General features: G+C 45.8%; 1 protein-coding gene and 2 non-coding genes across 4 annotated transcripts; all 3 read right to left on the bottom strand.

The window, feature by feature from the left end:
• Window positions 1–890: 890 nt before the first annotated feature.
• Window positions 891–6,920, bottom strand: RPL13 (ribosomal protein L13). Of its 2 annotated transcripts, none has more exons than XM_043988198.1 (6): window positions 6,798–6,920; window positions 4,230–4,347; window positions 3,633–3,774; window positions 3,230–3,403; window positions 1,752–1,808; window positions 891–1,087 (listed from the first exon to the last, which is right to left on the bottom strand). In XM_043988198.1, exons 2-6 carry the CDS (start codon window positions 4,331–4,333, stop codon window positions 929–931), a joined length of 636 nt encoding a protein of 211 aa, XP_043844133.1. In that variant the 5' UTR covers window positions 4,334–4,347; window positions 6,798–6,920; the 3' UTR covers window positions 891–928. The 2 variants fall into 2 exon arrangements, with proteins under 2 accessions (XP_043844133.1, XP_043844134.1); XM_043988199.1 differs by lacking the exon at window positions 6,798–6,920 and adding an exon at window positions 6,741–6,764.
• On the bottom strand, window positions 3,471–3,558 carry LOC122745071. The gene has a single exon (XR_006355363.1). It is a non-coding gene; the product is annotated as a small nucleolar RNA MBII-202 (small nucleolar RNA).
• On the bottom strand, window positions 3,937–4,024 carry LOC122745070. Its single transcript, XR_006355362.1, has one exon. It is a non-coding gene; the product is annotated as a small nucleolar RNA MBII-202 (small nucleolar RNA).
• Window positions 6,921–16,217: the final 9,297 nt, after the last annotated feature.

Genomic DNA, 16,217 nt, shown 5'->3' with positions numbered 1-16,217 from the left:
TTATATATTAATATTTCTTCAAAGAACTGGAGTTCTCATGAATTGGACAATGCCTGAAAAACTAGCATTATCAATATCACATACCAAACAATTATGGGAAACATGATTTGTGAGGAACAAAATAAGCCTCCCTCCCAAAATGTATGTCCACATCAATGTACAATAAAAATAAGTCCACTGAATTAGAGGCCCTGGAGAAAACAAGAATGATTGAAGTAGGATGCAGGTAGTTTTAGCTGGTTTTGTTACTTAATGAAGGTGGGGGAAGGAAAGCATACCTAGCAATGAGCGCTCTGCTGTCCAAAGTTCACTGTTAACCCTGTAAGGTTACTGGCATGGTAGTGAAAGGCGTAGGGCTAGGAAGGCTCCAAGGGGTCTTGTAACAGAGGCCACCCACCAACAGTAAGAGATTTGGAGAGTAAAGGAGGAATCACAAAATGCTCTTCCCCCTTCCCTTTCCTTTTAGGTGAGTGAAGCCTCACTGAGTGGGTAATGGACTTTTAAGATAAAATAATCTGTGGTATGATCAATGTATGCAACACCTGAAGAAACTAAAGAAAATCTTCAGGACAGCCTGTGATATGGGTCATCTCCATCAAGGCAGTTAAGGCACTCAATGGAAACAGAACAGCAATTTTAAAGACCACCAATAGGAAGAGAGCTGGACCAGGGCCTGGGTGTTCTGTGTCCAAGACCCACGCCTGTCTGCTGTCTTTTAATGGACCACAGTACTTAGGCAAATGGCCTCAAGAGTACAACCCGCAGGATTCAGGAACAAGGAGAGCAACTTGTTGCCAGTGTTGGGATTTGCTAGGATTCCTTGCCCCAGAAGATTGGCTTTTTAATCCCTGCCCAGCTCTTTACAGCTGATCCAAGACAAGCCACACAGATATTTTGTATTATTTTATTGAAAGTTCTCAGAGGCTGTTTACTTCTTCTTCTCCACATCCTGCTCTGCAGCCTCCTTGGCTCGTTTTGCCCGGATGCCAAAGAGACGGGCATTGGCCCGGGCCATTCGAAGACTAGCAAAGGCCTTGAAATTCTTCTCATCTTCAGTAATGACACGAGCTTTCTCTTTCTTGAAGACCTGAAGGGGCAGAAAGACCTCTTTATCTCACGGGACATGTTTGCATCTAGACAACCTGACAGTCTGCATGTCCCCAGAAGCAGGCCTCCCTGGGCACACTCTTGGGTTTTAACTGGTACCAACAATTTTAACAAGTCAACTCTGTCCAGAGATCAATGGATCAAATAACAGCAGAAGCCAGAACAAAGCTGAGGGAAGCCCCAAGGTACTAAAGTCAGACTAGTAAAATGCTTCTATGAGGCAGGCAAAAACAAAACAAAAAACCTCACAAACCAACCACAACCCAAACCTTTCCATTTGTCCTGTAGAAACACCTACCATCCTGATATAAATTCTTTCCAACAGAAATTCTACAATTGTAGCCTGTGTTTACCAAGTCTACCTCCCTCCAATCCACTAGATTAAAGTTGCATCAGAAAATGATGTAGGCCCAACTCCAGGGTTGGAAAAAGTAAATTACCTAAGAGAAGTAATTCAGAGCTTCCTGAGCATGCAAAGCTAAGCTTCCAAAGACCTTTCTCCAATATAAGGTGTCCTGCCCTGCCCCATCCCATCCCATCCCATCCCATCCCCAGAGATAAGAGGAGCCCAGTCCCCTTGTCATCCCCTCTTCCAAATAGTCACATGGGTGCTAACCAATGAGTTCATGAATAAGTTCACTTACATTTCTGATCGGCATAACTGGTCCTGTAAGCTGAGTTGCCAATTTGAGTTCTTCAGCCTGTGACAAGAGAACACATTTTTACTGTTTTGCCTACAATTAGTTACACTATCTCAAATATTTACAGACCAAGGAGTTTCTGTCACTACTGTCCTTGGTTAGATCTGGGAGGAAAGGGAAGAAAATTTGAGAGAACTTATCATATACAAATAGTACTTCGGAGCGGTCAAAGGGTTTTGTCTTGTTCAAGAAAAGGGGACACACACTACACCATTCACTCAGTTGGTGCTTATACAAGAGGCAGAGGAGAACATGCTGCTAGATTCAGATGTTTGTTAACATTGCAGGGACCCTCAAACATCTTACAAAGTTTTTGCAGAATACTCTGTACTTTTCAGACATTCAATGAATTTTTGTGCTTATATTCATGGGATAGTACTTTCCTATAAATGCTTTTTGAAGGGATTTTATCAGTGTTTAGTAAAATAGCACAACCACTTTAGTGAACTCGAGACAAGCTTGTTTTCCTGTTCATCAGAATGAACAATCTTATAAGACTAAATAAATTCCTATTTCTGTACAGGATATGACCATACTCCCAATTACTTAGGCTAGAAACTAGGGTGTCATTCTGACTCCTCATTCTCATCCCTCCATATCCAATCTCTTGCCAAGCCTTGTTGATTCTGTTGTTTTTTGTTGTTGGGCAATGAGGGTCAAGTGACTTGCCCAGGGTCACACAGCTAGTAAGTGTCTAAGACTGAATTTGAACTCAGGTATTCCTGAATCCAGGGCCGGTGCTCTATCCACTGTGCCACCTAGCTGCCCCCAAACCTTGCTGATTCTACCTTGTTTTACTACCATCTTGGCATGGCCATCACGCCCAGAGGCAAAGGCCTCCTGGCTGGTCACCCTTGCCTCAAGACTCTTCTCATTCCAGCCACCAAACTGATCTTTAGAAAATCTGACCATGTTAGCTCCCTCAGTCACACCCAGGAGCTCCTTATGACCCCCACCCCCAACTTTCCTGTCTTCTTACACACCACCATGAACTGTAAGAGTAACACTGGCCTCTGTTGTCCCTGCCCTTCCATCCCCCCACTCCCTACACATGGTCTCCCCCATGCCCGAAATTCTTACCACCACCCCCCCCCAAACGCCCCCAGCTCTCTACCTCTTTCCCGCCCTACTTAAAAGTCTCAGCTACCTTCTGCAAGAAGCCTTTGCTGGTCAGTTCTTCCTAATGCCAGTGCCTTTCCTCTGCTGATTATTTCCAATCTATCCTGCCTCTAAGCTTGTTTGCAGCTTTCATGTTGTCTACCCCATTAGAATATGAGCTCCTTGAAAGCAGGGACTATTTTACTTTCTTGTAACCCTGGTTAGGCATTTATTAAGTGACTACTGTGTGCTAACAAAATTAAGCGATTAAAGACCCGCTAACAAAAATGCCCCCTGCCAGCCATTACATGTCCTATACTCACAGAGCTATCTCCCTTCTTCGGTGCAGATGGTTTCCTTGGGAAGAGGATCAGTTTGGACTTATATTCTTTCAGCCGCTGTACGTTTGCCTGGAGAGACTCTGTAGACTTATTTCGGCGACGAGGGTCCACAGAGATACCAATGGTCCGTGCCACTTTTTTATGGATTCCAGCCACCTTCACCCAAGAAAGATAAATATTAAGTGCTGCCCACACCCCGTGCCTTCTATAAGCTACAGAAAGAGACCAAGCTATAGCAGTCATCAGATGGAAAAGGGTTCAAATGTACTTTCATCAGAGGCAGTACAGAGATTCCGGAGAATATGTCATCATTTGACTGCCACCAATGCAGACACAAGAACCTGTTGTGCCCAGCTAAAACCCAAGGTGTCTCCGTTTAACTCACCCGAAGCTCTTCCAAGCTGAATCCTCTACCAGCACGTACTTTGGTGTGGTATCGAATAGTAGGGCACCTCACAATGGGCCGGATAGGACCAGAGGCAGGGCGAGGAGCAATTCGACGGGCTTTTGCTTGACGGGCCTTTCGTCTGTTCAGAGAGATTCAGGAGTTATTTCCCTACATTTCCTTGAGGATCACCTTATGGAGAAGGTAACAACAATAAAGCTAAATCTTATAGACATTTTATTTTGGACTGGTATACACTGAACAGTAAATGCTATCAATAGCCTGTCAATTCTGTATCCTCATGAAAGAGGTCACAACAGTCATCAGATGGAAAAGGGTTCAAATGTACTTTCATCAGAGGCAGTACAGAGATTCCGGAGAATATGTCATCATTTGACTGTGAGGCCAAGTTTATTCTAAGATATCAAACCTCTGGTCCGGTCTAAAAGATGTTAACCCCATTCAAAACAAACAATAGTCCAACCAAAATATATGTATCACCATAAAAATGAAATATAACTACAAAAAGACCAAGAGGCATACTCCCCACTTTATATAAAAAAGCAATGGACTAACTTAATCTCTCATATCACTTACCTCCTGATCTTCCTGGCTGGCTGGTTAAACCATGTGGCAACTCGTCTTTGCCAGTCTTTGTGGAAATGGGGCTTCAGAATCATGCCATTTCGGCTGGGTGCCATGGCTACTTAGAGCCCTAAAGATAAAGAGTTAACAACACAGGTTATATATGTAGAAAAACAGACAGCCAGAAGATTCACTTCCCTTTGCAGTTTGTCTACTTTATGCTGCACTTATGCAAGTACATCACACCCCCTAGTACAACCTGCTCTAATAATTCCATAAACACTTCCTAAGCACCTTTGTACAAGTTGCTGTGCTGGATGCCAGGTGATGGTCCTTACACTGGGGGAGGAGTATACAAGGCTCAAGCACCTACCAAGTATAAGCATAAAGCAGAGCAAGGAAAAAAGACCTGGGCAACCTGAGAAGATCCTGGGGTGGGGGATATAGGAGCTTCATGGAGGCAGGAATAATTTTATCCTTTAAAGAATCGTAGAAATGGGGCAGCTAGGTGGCGCAGCGGATAAAGCACCAGCCCTGGATTTGGGAGGACCTGAGTTCAAATCCAGCCTCAGATGACCCTGAGCAAGTCAATTAACCCTCATCCCCCCCCCAAGTAGTGGAAATGAAAATTTATAGTTTACATTTATATAGCATTTCCAGGTTTACAGAGTAGTTTACATATATTCCAGCGGATCCTCACAAGCCTGTAACCTGTAAGGCAGGGGCTATTACTCCTTTTTAGGAAAATAGAGAATGGGGTCTGAAATAACATTTGGCATATTAGTGGAGAGGACAGATGCAAGAATTATGTTCCTTAGAAATAAGACTGTGAAACTGATTAGATATGAAGAATCAAGGACAGAACATGAATGAAGTTGCAAAAGTGAGTGATTAGAAATAACTGGGGTCCCAGATAGAAAGAGGAAAGCTAGGAAGAAGGGAGATTTTACTATCTGAGATGCTTTTGGGATGTCCAGCAAGGAGTTGGTAATAGACTGGAGCACACTTTGGGATTATCTGCATGAAGAGAACTGAAAACTAGGAGTCGCAAGAAAACCTGAGGAGGTGGTGCATACTGTTTCATCCAACTGTTCCCCATGCAATAAATCTCATCTCTTCTCCTTAGCCTAGAACCTCATCAACTTTTGCTACCCCCCCCCCCATATTTCTTGGAATTCTGCCACTATTCCTGAACCAGGTGTCAATTTACTCCCCTAATTCCCCACCAATTATCCCTCGTTATAGATGAGGAAATTAAAGCTGGGGCCTTTGGTGACTTGCTCAGGGTCACAGAGCCAATAAGTACATGTCTGAGGCAGGATTTGATCAATCCATGTCTTTCTCATACCAGCTTTGGCACTCTACCCTCTATTAAAAAAAGTGTTTTACAAAGGGTACCCTACTATACCCCTCCCTTCCAGAACTTATATGCTAACAGAGGAAGACCACAAACGTTGTGGAACTAGTCAGGGAAAGAAACCTGGATTCTTCCTCGGGACAGGAAGTTTCTTCTACATCCCATCCGCGACCGTAAAAACAAACGTTTCCAAAGCAAGGGTCTAACCGCCCCCCTGCTTTGAAATACAAATTCCCCAGGCTCCAACACCTCTCCACCCCTGGTCTGCGGTGCAATTTCACCTGCCCCCTTCAGGGCTCGGTTCAAATGCTGGGTCTTCTTCACTCAAATTACCGTGTTCTCCCCCCGGAATGTAAGCCCCTAGAACTGCGCCGCACCGAGTGGATACCACTTAATGTTTGTTCCACCAAACCCGGGAGGACACCATCCTTCAGCCCACACGCCTGACCCCCCCACCCTCCCCAGGGGTTCCCGGCACAGCCTGCTGCGGCTGGAGTAAGACACCCACCCCGACCCCGGCCCCGCGCGCTCTCCAGCCAGACTGACCCGCCACCTGGGCCCCCTTGCCGGCCTCCCCCGTGTCCAGGGGCCGTCCTACTGGCGTGCTCACAAGATCCGACCAAGGGCCGCCTCCCGCACAACGCCACGCCCGGGCCCGCCACAGGCCCGAGATCCCCCTGCCTCGTAGCTTAGGCGGCCCGTCTCCGGCTTCCCCAAGCAGCCGTGCTCCTCCGGCGCAGGCCCCGGCACTTCCAGTCTTCCCCTTCACCAGCGCCCGCAAGACGTCCAGGGAACCGAAATGCAGGGAGCCCGAGGAACTCGGCACCGCCTTCCGAGCCGCCGCAGAAGCCGCGGGCAGCTCGGAAAAGTCGCCGAGCCCGGGAGCCTCGAGCCACCCTCGCCGCGGAACAACGTACTAGAAGGCCCGCTGCCAGCCCGATTCCCTCCCTGGCGCCCGCCCGGGACCTGCGCGGGGAAGCCACGCTGCTGTCGGGCGCGGGCGGGCTGAGCCAGGCCAGGGCAGGCCTCGAGAGGCCCAGCGCCGTGCACACCACGGGAAGGCATGAGACCCATGGCGTGCCTCCGGAACCCGCCCGAAAGTCTCGCTGCCCAGGTCTAGGCCCAACGCCACCGTCCAGACCGAAAAGGAGGCCGGAGAGCCCAACCTGGGGCCGGATGGCAGCGGATGGAAGCGGATAGCTCGGGCCACGAAGCCTCCTTACCTCCTCACGGGCACGACAGCCGAACGGAAAGGGAAGCCCCGTCGGAAAGCACGCTGGGATAGCGATGATTTCAGCCTATCAGAGATCCCAGCGCTTCCCAGCCAATCAGAGCTACAAATGGAGGCGGAAACGTGAAGCAAGGGCAAGGGGTTCTGCAGCCTACTGGGTAGGCTTATTTTTCCCTTCACAAAGATGGCGCCAATTTTAAAGGGATATGACTTTGTTTTCTCCACTACTATAGCTGTCGTTTGTCCTTCATTTTAGAAGAGGACCATGACATCGGGGTTTTGAAACGATGTGCAATGAACTGGATTTAAGTGAGGGAGGGCTGTGCAAGGTCACCAACCTTACTCTCTCCTCCAGAGCCATCTGGGTCCAGTGCCAAGATATACATCAGGATGAGTGGAGATCGCCCCGCTGTTTGAGGCCAGGAAGCCAGGAAGGAACCAGAGATGAGGAGAGAGAGGATTCCAGGCCTGGGAGGGGACAGCTAGTGAAAATGCCTGGAAACAAAGTGTCTTGTGTGGTGCACAAAAAGGAGGCTAGTGTCACTGGATCAAAGTATACTTGGAGAAGAGCAAAAGAGTGGGATATGGTGGACTTGAGTCAGTTCAGACTCTGAGGATGGGAAAGTACCAAGCCCCCAGTCCCTGTTATTGTTATACCATTCTGTCCACATTCCATCCCGTAGCTGAAACACACCTCTTACCACCCCCCCCACCCCCCCACCCCTTGTTCTGTGGCCAAGCAGGAGAGCTGTCTCCTGTTAGCCCAGATCCACCCTGATACCACCTCTCCCTTCCTGCATTGCTAAGCCCTAGCTCCTGGTACCATCTCTCCCTTCTTCCACCTTGCCCCCTCATTACAAGGGTGGAGTGGTTTCACCCTTTCCCTCTCCCCTTCCCCCCAGCTCTCAGACATAACTGAGCACGCATCCATACCATGATCACACACTGAACACACATACTGGGTGAGACGGGATTGGATGTTAGATTCTGAGCTCGAGGTGATTGCCCCCTCAAAACTTCCATAAAAACACAACTCATGAGCTCATCACCATGCTCCTCATCTATTGTATGGGGTGTCACCCATTCTCATGAGAATGAAATAAATCTGTCTCTGCTTGACTTGGGGGTCTCCTCGAATTATTTGAATAAACTGAGGCATACAGATTTGAAGATTAGAAAGTAAGAGGGGGGGGGCAGCTAGGTGGTGCAGTGGATAGAGCACCGGCCCTGGAGTCAGGAGTACCTGAGTTCAAATCCGGCCTCAGACACTTAACACTTACTAGTTGTGTGACCCTGGGCAAGTCACTTAACCCCAATTGCCACACTTAAAAAAAAAAAAGGAAAGTAAGGGAGGGGCCACCAATGATTTCCTTACTATAAAATTCAATGGCTTTTTGGAGTCATCTCCCTTGACCTCTCTGAATTCGACTTTGTTCAAATCCTCCCCCACCCTGTTTCTTGTGTTGGTTGGGTTTTTTTGGTGGTGTTGTTTTGCCCCACCCTGTTTCTTAATACTCTCTCCTCCTTTGGTTTCCAGAACACTGTACTCTTGTGATTCTCTGCTTAGCCCTTCAATGACTCTACAGAAGTTGCCTCATTCTCCTTTCTTTTTCTCAAATGTGGACACCCTCCAAGATATCCTTCTTTTACTTCACCTTAGCCAATGAAATGAGTAGATACCTTCTCTCATGTTTCAGTTAGCCCCTCCTATGCCGATAACCCCATATCTATATTCCACTCCAGAAAGTGTCCTACTTTGGTTCAACAGTTTTATATTCCCACCTAGATATTCCAGTGGTACTTGAAACTCATTCTCACTACAGCTGAACAGATGGTCATTTTTATAAACCCTACCCTTCCCCTTCCCTTCCCCATTTCCATCAGGGATTGAAATCTCAGAATTATTTTGGCCTTTCCTCTCTCCATTACTTTCTCTCTCTAATCAGCTGCCAATTCTTGCCAATTGTGTCTCTGCAATACCTTTAATATACTAGCCTTACTGGGATTTGGGGGCATTTACCTTCTCTTTACCTTCAAAACTTAATGTTGTATTATGTGTTGATCAACTGTGATAGACTTGATTCTTCTCAGCAATACAACGGTACAAGAAAGTTCCAAAGGACTCATGATGGAAAAGGCTCTCCAATCCAGAAAAAAAAGAACTGCAGAATATGGATGCAGATTGAATCGTACTATTTCTGTTGTTTTTCTTTTAGGAGGTTTTTCCTTTTTGCTCTGATTCTCCTCTTATAACATGACTAATGCAGAAATATGTTTAATGTGACTGTACATATGTAACCTATATCAGATTACTTGCTGTCTTGGGGAGGGGGGGAAGGGAGGTAAAAAATTTGAAACTAGAAATCTTATAAAAACAAATGTTGAACACTATCTCTACATGTAACTGGAAAATAAGAAAACACTTTTATAATTAAAAAAATAAAAATTAAATTAAAAAAATAAGTAACATATAATAACAAAAAATTTGTCTAATGATAAGTATATACTTATCCTGACTCTTAAGGCCTTCCATAATCAGGCTTTCCCAAGATTATGTCAACATTCCTGTTTTCATATTTGCTACATTCTAGCCAAACCAAACTGCTTATGTACCCTTATTCTTGTCCACTCTTTGCCCTCAGTTGTGTGACCCTGGGGAAGTCACTTAACCTCAAATCATTACCCAAACCTAGTATGGATTTTCCTGTCCTCTCCTCTCCCACTCCCAACCTCAATTCTCTTCCCTTCGAGGTTCAATTCAGAAGCTACCTCTTTTAAACCTTCCCTTCCCTCTCTGGGTAAAGTGATTGATCTCCCCCTCAATAATCTTGTAGCACTCTGCTTGAATCTCTTCTTCACGCTGCCTCCACTCTGGCCCATATTCATCTCAGTCCTATAAGATTATACTCAAGTAATGCATACGTAGCACTCCTTCCACCCCAACCTGACCCAAGACATCTGGAAGTCCTTGTAGGTGGAGTGGGATATTCGGAGCATGCTCGACTTGGAGCTGTTTACCTATTTTTAAAAAGATTGAGTTGGTTCTAGAGGTTCTTCAGAAACACCTGAAGAACTTGGCTGACTACAACCACAAAAATGATGAGGCTGGCTCCCAGACACACCCAGCAGTGTCCTCTGGGAAACCACCCTAAACCCACCTGAGGAGGGGGTGGAGCATTCCCAGGAAAAAAAGTCGTTTCCCTGGGCAGAAGCTTTCATTTTTGCTCCCACTGAGCTGTCAAATGGATGTTCAGGAAATGCAAATCTGACCCTGTCACTCTCCTATTCAACAGACTCCAGGGCTCACCAGGATGAGATATTAAATCCCGTTTGGCTTTGAAAGCCCTTCCTCATCTGCCTCCCCCCACCACCCTCCACACCTTTCCAGTCTTCTTACACCTGACTCTCCTCCAAGGACTCTGCCATCCAATGAGAAAGGTCTCCATCACCGAGCTCAGCATTTTTCCTGCCAGTCCTCCATACCTGGAATGCTATCCAGCCACATCTCTATCTCTTGGCTTCCTGCCTTTCTTTCTGTTCCCAGTGCTTACCACAGTCCCTGGCAAAGTGGAGCGGACTTGACCGCAGAGGCAGCTAGGTGGCGTGGTTGATTGAGTATTGGCTCAAGCTTCCCTCAGACACCGAATATAGCTGTGTATCTCTGGGCAAGCCATCCTTCATGGTGCTCAGCCCACTTTCCTTTCCGTAAAATATAGTACCCATCTCACAGGGATGCTATGAAGAGCAAGTGAGATAACATATGGGGATGTCTTCTAAGTAAATATAGTCTGCCAATGCAGAAAGGGACTGAGAGAGAACATATGGAAAAGGCTTTGCCAACCTTAAAGGTCTTATATAAGGATGAGCTATCATTCTGGTACACAACACATAGCAAAGTCTCAATACAGGTTGGATGGAATTGTTTTCAATTGAGGGCAGGGATGGTTTTATTTCGTTTCCTTATCTGCACTGTTTTGTGCATGCACCAAGCACTTGGCCCTTCACCAATTTAAGGCCTAAAAGAAAGGAAGCTGGGGGTATAAAATGATTTAATTTTGTGATCACCTTCCCTGTAAATTTGGTATAGTGAGGGGATATCAAACTGGCATCCAAATCAGAAAGACCATCTCTGACACCCACTGTCTACGTGCCCTCTAACAAGTCACAATCTCTTACTCCCTTTTTGCAATGGCAAAGTATGTTTATTCAGAAGACATTCCCTATGCCACTGAAATCACAGAATTGCTACCCCAAAAAAATGTTTGTCCCCACTGGATGTTTCTGGCTACGGGCTTAGGTTTGCTGCAAATAATTTGGTGAATTATCACTAGATAAAATTTAGGAATCCTTCCCTTAAATTTAGTAACCACTTCTAAACACTTGCCTGTAATCCTTTACCCTCTTGGTCCTTCATTTCTTTTTTTTTTTAGTGAGGCAATTGGGGTTAAGTGACTTGCCCAGGGTCACACAGCTAGTAAGTGTTAAGTGTCTGAGGCCAGATTTGTTTTGTTTTGTTTTGTTTTGTGGGGCAATGAGGGTTAGGTGACTTGCCCAGGGTCACACAGCTAGTGTCAAGTGTCTGGGGCAGGATTTGAATTCAGGTCCTCCTGAATCCAGGGCTGGTGCTTTATCCACTGCACCACCTAGCCTGCCCTCTGAGGCCAGATTTGATCTCAGGTACTCCTGACTCCAGGGCCAGTGCTCTATCCACTGCGCCACCTAGCTGCCCCCATTGGTCCTTCATTTCCAATGCTCACACTAACTCTTGGGAACAATCGGCCCTTTCCTGACACTTAACATTCTCTAAAGGAAAAGGTTTTAAAGTTAAGATGTCTCACGTTCATGACACCTGCCACTGTGGCCCTGATAAAGCCCACCAGGACCCCTAACATCTTAACTCCTACTGAGCCAATTGGTGCATGTACAGTCAGTCATCTTGATACCACTTCCAAAGAACAATTTGCTTGAGTCAAAAATAACGTTTAGTTTTGAAAATGTCCAGCCACTCAGCAGTACAACCGATACACAGCTGCCTTCAGTTAAGGGAAAGGGGGCGGGGTCCTCTGACTGACAGTGAATCTTTGAAGAACTGAGGGGATCAGTTTGTTTATGGGATTTTCAAGAAATTTAGTCTTCTAAGTCCATTTAGTCTTTTAAGCAAGAGTAAGCACGTCAGGTTGAACAAAGGACTATTCACACATACTTTTCTGTACATAGTTTTTGTTGTTGTTTTGTTTTTTGTTGAGGCAATTGGGGTTAAATGACTTGCCCAGGGTCACACAGCTAGTAAGTGTCAAGTGTCTGAGGTTGGATTTGAACTCAGGTCCTCCTGAATCCAGGGCTAGTGCTTTATCCACTGCGCCACCTTGCTGCCCCTTTTATTTTTATTTTGTGGGGCAATGAATGTTAAGTGACTTTCCCAGGGTCACACAGCTAGTAATTGTCAAATGTCTGAGGCCAGATTTGAACTCAGATCCTCCTGAATTCAAGGTCGATGCCTTATCCACTGAGCTGCCCCTTGCCTTTCTTTAAGTGCCAAGCATCTACTGAAAACAGTAAATGTTTGTGGATTTGCCGATTTGTTATTTTGCTTAACTGGATTACATTTTTTGATCTGCTTTGCTAAAATTTATCATTAAAAAAAGAAAATCCAGGGGCAGCTAGATGGTGCAGTGGATAGAGCACCGGCCCTAGAGTCAGGAGGACCTGAGTTCAAATCCGGCCTCAGACACTTAACGCTTACTGGCTGTGTGACCCTGGGCAAGTCACTTAACCCCAATTGCCTCACCAAAAAGAAAAAGAAAATCCAGTAAGGGCCTTACTTCTTTAGAAAAAAAGCACAAAGACATGATCATGATCATTTGAGGACAGAGAAAACCCAACTATAACTTTTTTTTTTTAGTGAGGCAATTGGGGTTAAGTGACTTGCCCAGGGTCACACAGCTAGTAAGTGTTAAGTGTCTGAGGCCGGATTTGAACTCAGGTCCTCCTGACTCCAGGGCCGGTGCTCTATCCACTTCGCCACCTAGCCGCCCCCCAACTATAACTTACCAGTGCTAAGCACATTGACACAAGATGACTATCTAATCCCATGTTCCTGGTCCCAAACCTTTTATTAGAGCTGCTAGCTCTTTGGGGCATTTTCCCATACTATCATGTGCTGGCTACTGCTTATTGTACTTTTATACACAGCATATTTTAGTTTTAAGTAACCACAGCCTCTGGCCTTTCAACAGACAGGCAAATCAATTCTATTCCATTCAACAAACACAGTCAAAGCATTTACTATGTGTGCAAGACGTTGGAATACAAAGGTTAAGGAAAGAGTCCCTTCCTTTAGGCCAATTACAATCTCTACTTTGGATAAGCATCTAGTCTAAGATTAAGTATCATACAAGACAGCGGTCCATAATGGCAAAGAGATTCAGACCGAACTTGAGGAGAGAGAGAGTATTTTGAGCTGGGGACACAGTAAACATTGTCTCAAGGCGGCACCTGAACTGAGCCTGGAAGGAAGAGTAAACTGGTATGTTTGTCCTCGTTCTCAAAGAAGACCATGACATCCGGGTGATGTCATGACTGGCACTGAATTGGATTTAGGTGAAAGGTTACTAACCTCACTCTCTCCTCCAGAGACATCTGGATCCAGTGACAAGATCTTTATCAGGACTACAGGAAATAGCCCAGGATGGTTTTTTTAGGCAATTGGGGTTAAGTGACTTGTCTAGGGTCACATAGCTGGTGTCTGAGGTCACATGTGAACTCAGGTCCTCCTGACTCTAGGGCCAATGCTCTATACACTGCACCACCCAGCTGCCCCAGTAAACTGGTAGAGATGAAGGGAGAAGGATTGAGAGAGCAGGGGAGAATGTACAGGAAATGGTCTCTAAGAATGCAGGGAGGCAGCTGAGGTCCTGACCAGGTAATCCAGCTGGACTAGAATGTGGAATTTGTAAAGGGTGACTGCAAAATAAAAAGGAAACATTAAGCTAAGGAGTTGGTATTTATTTCATCATAGGGGAAGCCAGAAGCCATTGAAACCTTCAGACTCTGGGGCAGCTAAGTGGCGTAGTAGATAGAGCACTGGCCTTGGATTGAGGAGGACCTGAGTTCAAATTCGACCTCAGACACTTAGCACTTACTAGCTGTGTGACCCTGGGCAAGTCACTTAACCCCAATTGCCTCACCAAAAAAAAAAAAAACCTTCAGATTTTGTTATGCAGGAATTGGGTTGTTTCTACTGAAAAACAATCAAGTTCTCCTAGGGTTCAAGAATGAATCCCTGTCCTGAACTATGCTAACGCTATCCATTCTCCACAGGGCCACCCCATGCCTTAGACCGAGGTCATTCATTACACTTGGGAACTTTCTGCGGTTCTTCCTTCCACTAGGATAAGTGACGAAGGCCTTGTTTGGCTTGTCAAGTCATTCCACAGCTGGCTCCAGGAGAATTTTCCAGGCTTGTTTCATATTCAACTGCTGGACACTGGCCAAACTGAATGACTGGATGTTCTCTAAGCTTGGCAACCATCTCCTGCCTCTACACCCTTTGCACAGGCAGTCCCTCAGGTGTGGGTCATGGGAGGCCTCCTGATCCTTGTTTCTGCTTCACAGAATCTCTCTTATTTATCAAGACTAATTCGTGGCCGACCTCCTACATGATTTTCCGGGTCCTCTAGCTTGTTCTTTCTTCAGATTATCATGCTTGGCTATTTATAGGCTGTACTGTTTCCAGTAGAAGTTAAACTGCTGCTGCTTTTTTTTTTTTTAAAGAAAGAAATGTATTAGGTCATTTGGTAGACAGCACGCCAGAAAAGAGGTGTGGATCCCTCTCATCTAGCTTCCGGAAAGTTTACATTATGTGGACTTGAGACAAGGGTACCAACACACAAACCACACAGAAGGCGAGTTCTTGGAGGCAGGGACCATTTTCTGTCTGTATCCTCAGGACCTAGCACAATTCCTTCCATGAATTGGAAAAATGCTTGTTGGGCTCCTTTTGTCGATTGAGAAAACTGGAAAGAGGACATCCTTCAGGTGTGAATGGCACATGAATGTTAAGGAGGCCATCCAGCGAGCTCCCTCTTCTCTCCTCTTCCTCATCCTGTCACTCCCAATGCCTTCCGCCACTCTCCACCTTCACCCATCTCACACGAGAAAATGGCCTTACTCCTTATCAAGTGACCCCATTCTAGCCTCCAGTGGCTCCCTATCATCTCCAGCATCCAATACCTAAGGCTCTGTTTGGCATTCAAAGCACCTTGTAACCAAGCCCCCTCCTTCCTTTCCAATCCTTTTACACCTGATTCCTGCAAAGCATACTCTTTAAGCCTGTACACTAGCCTCCAGGCTGGTCCATGAGCAAGACAGCCCATCACTCTGGGCATTTTCTTTGGCGGTCCCCCATTCTTGGAACTTTCTCCCTCCTCTGCTCCAGATCCCTGGCTTCCTTTAAGTCCCAACTAAAATCCCACCTTTTCCTCTTTTCCTATTCCTTTGTCCTTGACTTTTTGTTTGTTTTTTTGGTGAGGCAATTGGGGTTAAGTGACTTGCCCAAGGTCACACAGCTAGTTAAGTGTCAAGTGTCTGAGGCCAGATGTCCTTGACTTTTAATAAAACCTGATTTGGGGGCAGCTAGATGGCAAAGTGGATAGAGCACCGCCCTGGAGTCAGGAGGACCTGAGTTCAAATCCGGCCTCTGACACTTAACGCTTACTAGCAGTGTGACCCTGGGCAAGTCACTTAACCCCTATTGCCTGCCCAAAAATAAAATAAATAAATAAATAACCTGATTTGTTTGTGGAAAAGAGGTTGTTAAGCTAATTTCTTATTGACCTGGGAGAAATAACCAAAAAAGGCAGTTCAGAGGGGAAGAAGCTTTGGACCTAGAGGTCCCTCATTATTTTTTTTTCTTTCTTTTTTATTTATTTTGGTGGGGCAATGGGGGTCAAGTGACTTGCCCAAGGTCACACAGCTAGCAAGTGTAAGTGTCTGAGGCCGGACCCGAACTCAGGTCCTCCTGAATCCAGGGTCAGTGCTTTATCCACTGCGCCACCTAGCTGCCCCCCCTCATTATTTTCTGAACCCCAATATTACAGCGAGCCACCCAATTATCTCTCCCCATATTAAATTTGGCCCCTACACTGTAGAAGGTGGGATTTTAGTTGGGACTTAAAGGAAGTCTTCCCTAACTCCTCCTGCCTTTCCTCTATTATTTCTCATCCTGTATATAGCTTGCATTTTATATATTTATTTGCATGTTGTCTTCCCCATTAGATTGTGAACTCCTTCAGGGTGGAGGCTGTCTTTTGCTTCTTTTTTGTATCCTCAGGGCTTATCATAATGCCTGGCACATAGTAGGGGCATAATAAATGTTTACTGATTAATTGATGAAAGGGATCTGTTCAGTAAA

This window comes from Dromiciops gliroides, chromosome 2, assembly GCF_019393635.1.
Source record: "Dromiciops gliroides isolate mDroGli1 chromosome 2, mDroGli1.pri, whole genome shotgun sequence".
NCBI lineage: Eukaryota > Metazoa > Chordata > Mammalia > Microbiotheria > Microbiotheriidae > Dromiciops > Dromiciops gliroides.
This window is presented reverse-complemented; position numbering and strand designations above follow the sequence as displayed.

Excerpts from the sequence above, each read along its gene's own strand:
- RPL13 (XM_043988198.1), bottom strand. The coding sequence starts at position 4,333 with ATGGCACCCAGCCGAAATGGCATGATTCTGAAGCCCCATTTCCACAAA. Across the intron at positions 3,775-4,229 it reads CCAGCCAGGAAGATCAGGAG|ACGAAAGGCCCGTCAAGCAA; the intron begins GTAAGTGATATG and ends CTCTCTGAACAG. Across the intron at positions 1,809-3,229 it reads CGAAGAAGGGAGATAGCTCT|GCTGAAGAACTCAAATTGGC; the intron begins GTGAGTATAGGA and ends CTCTTGTCACAG.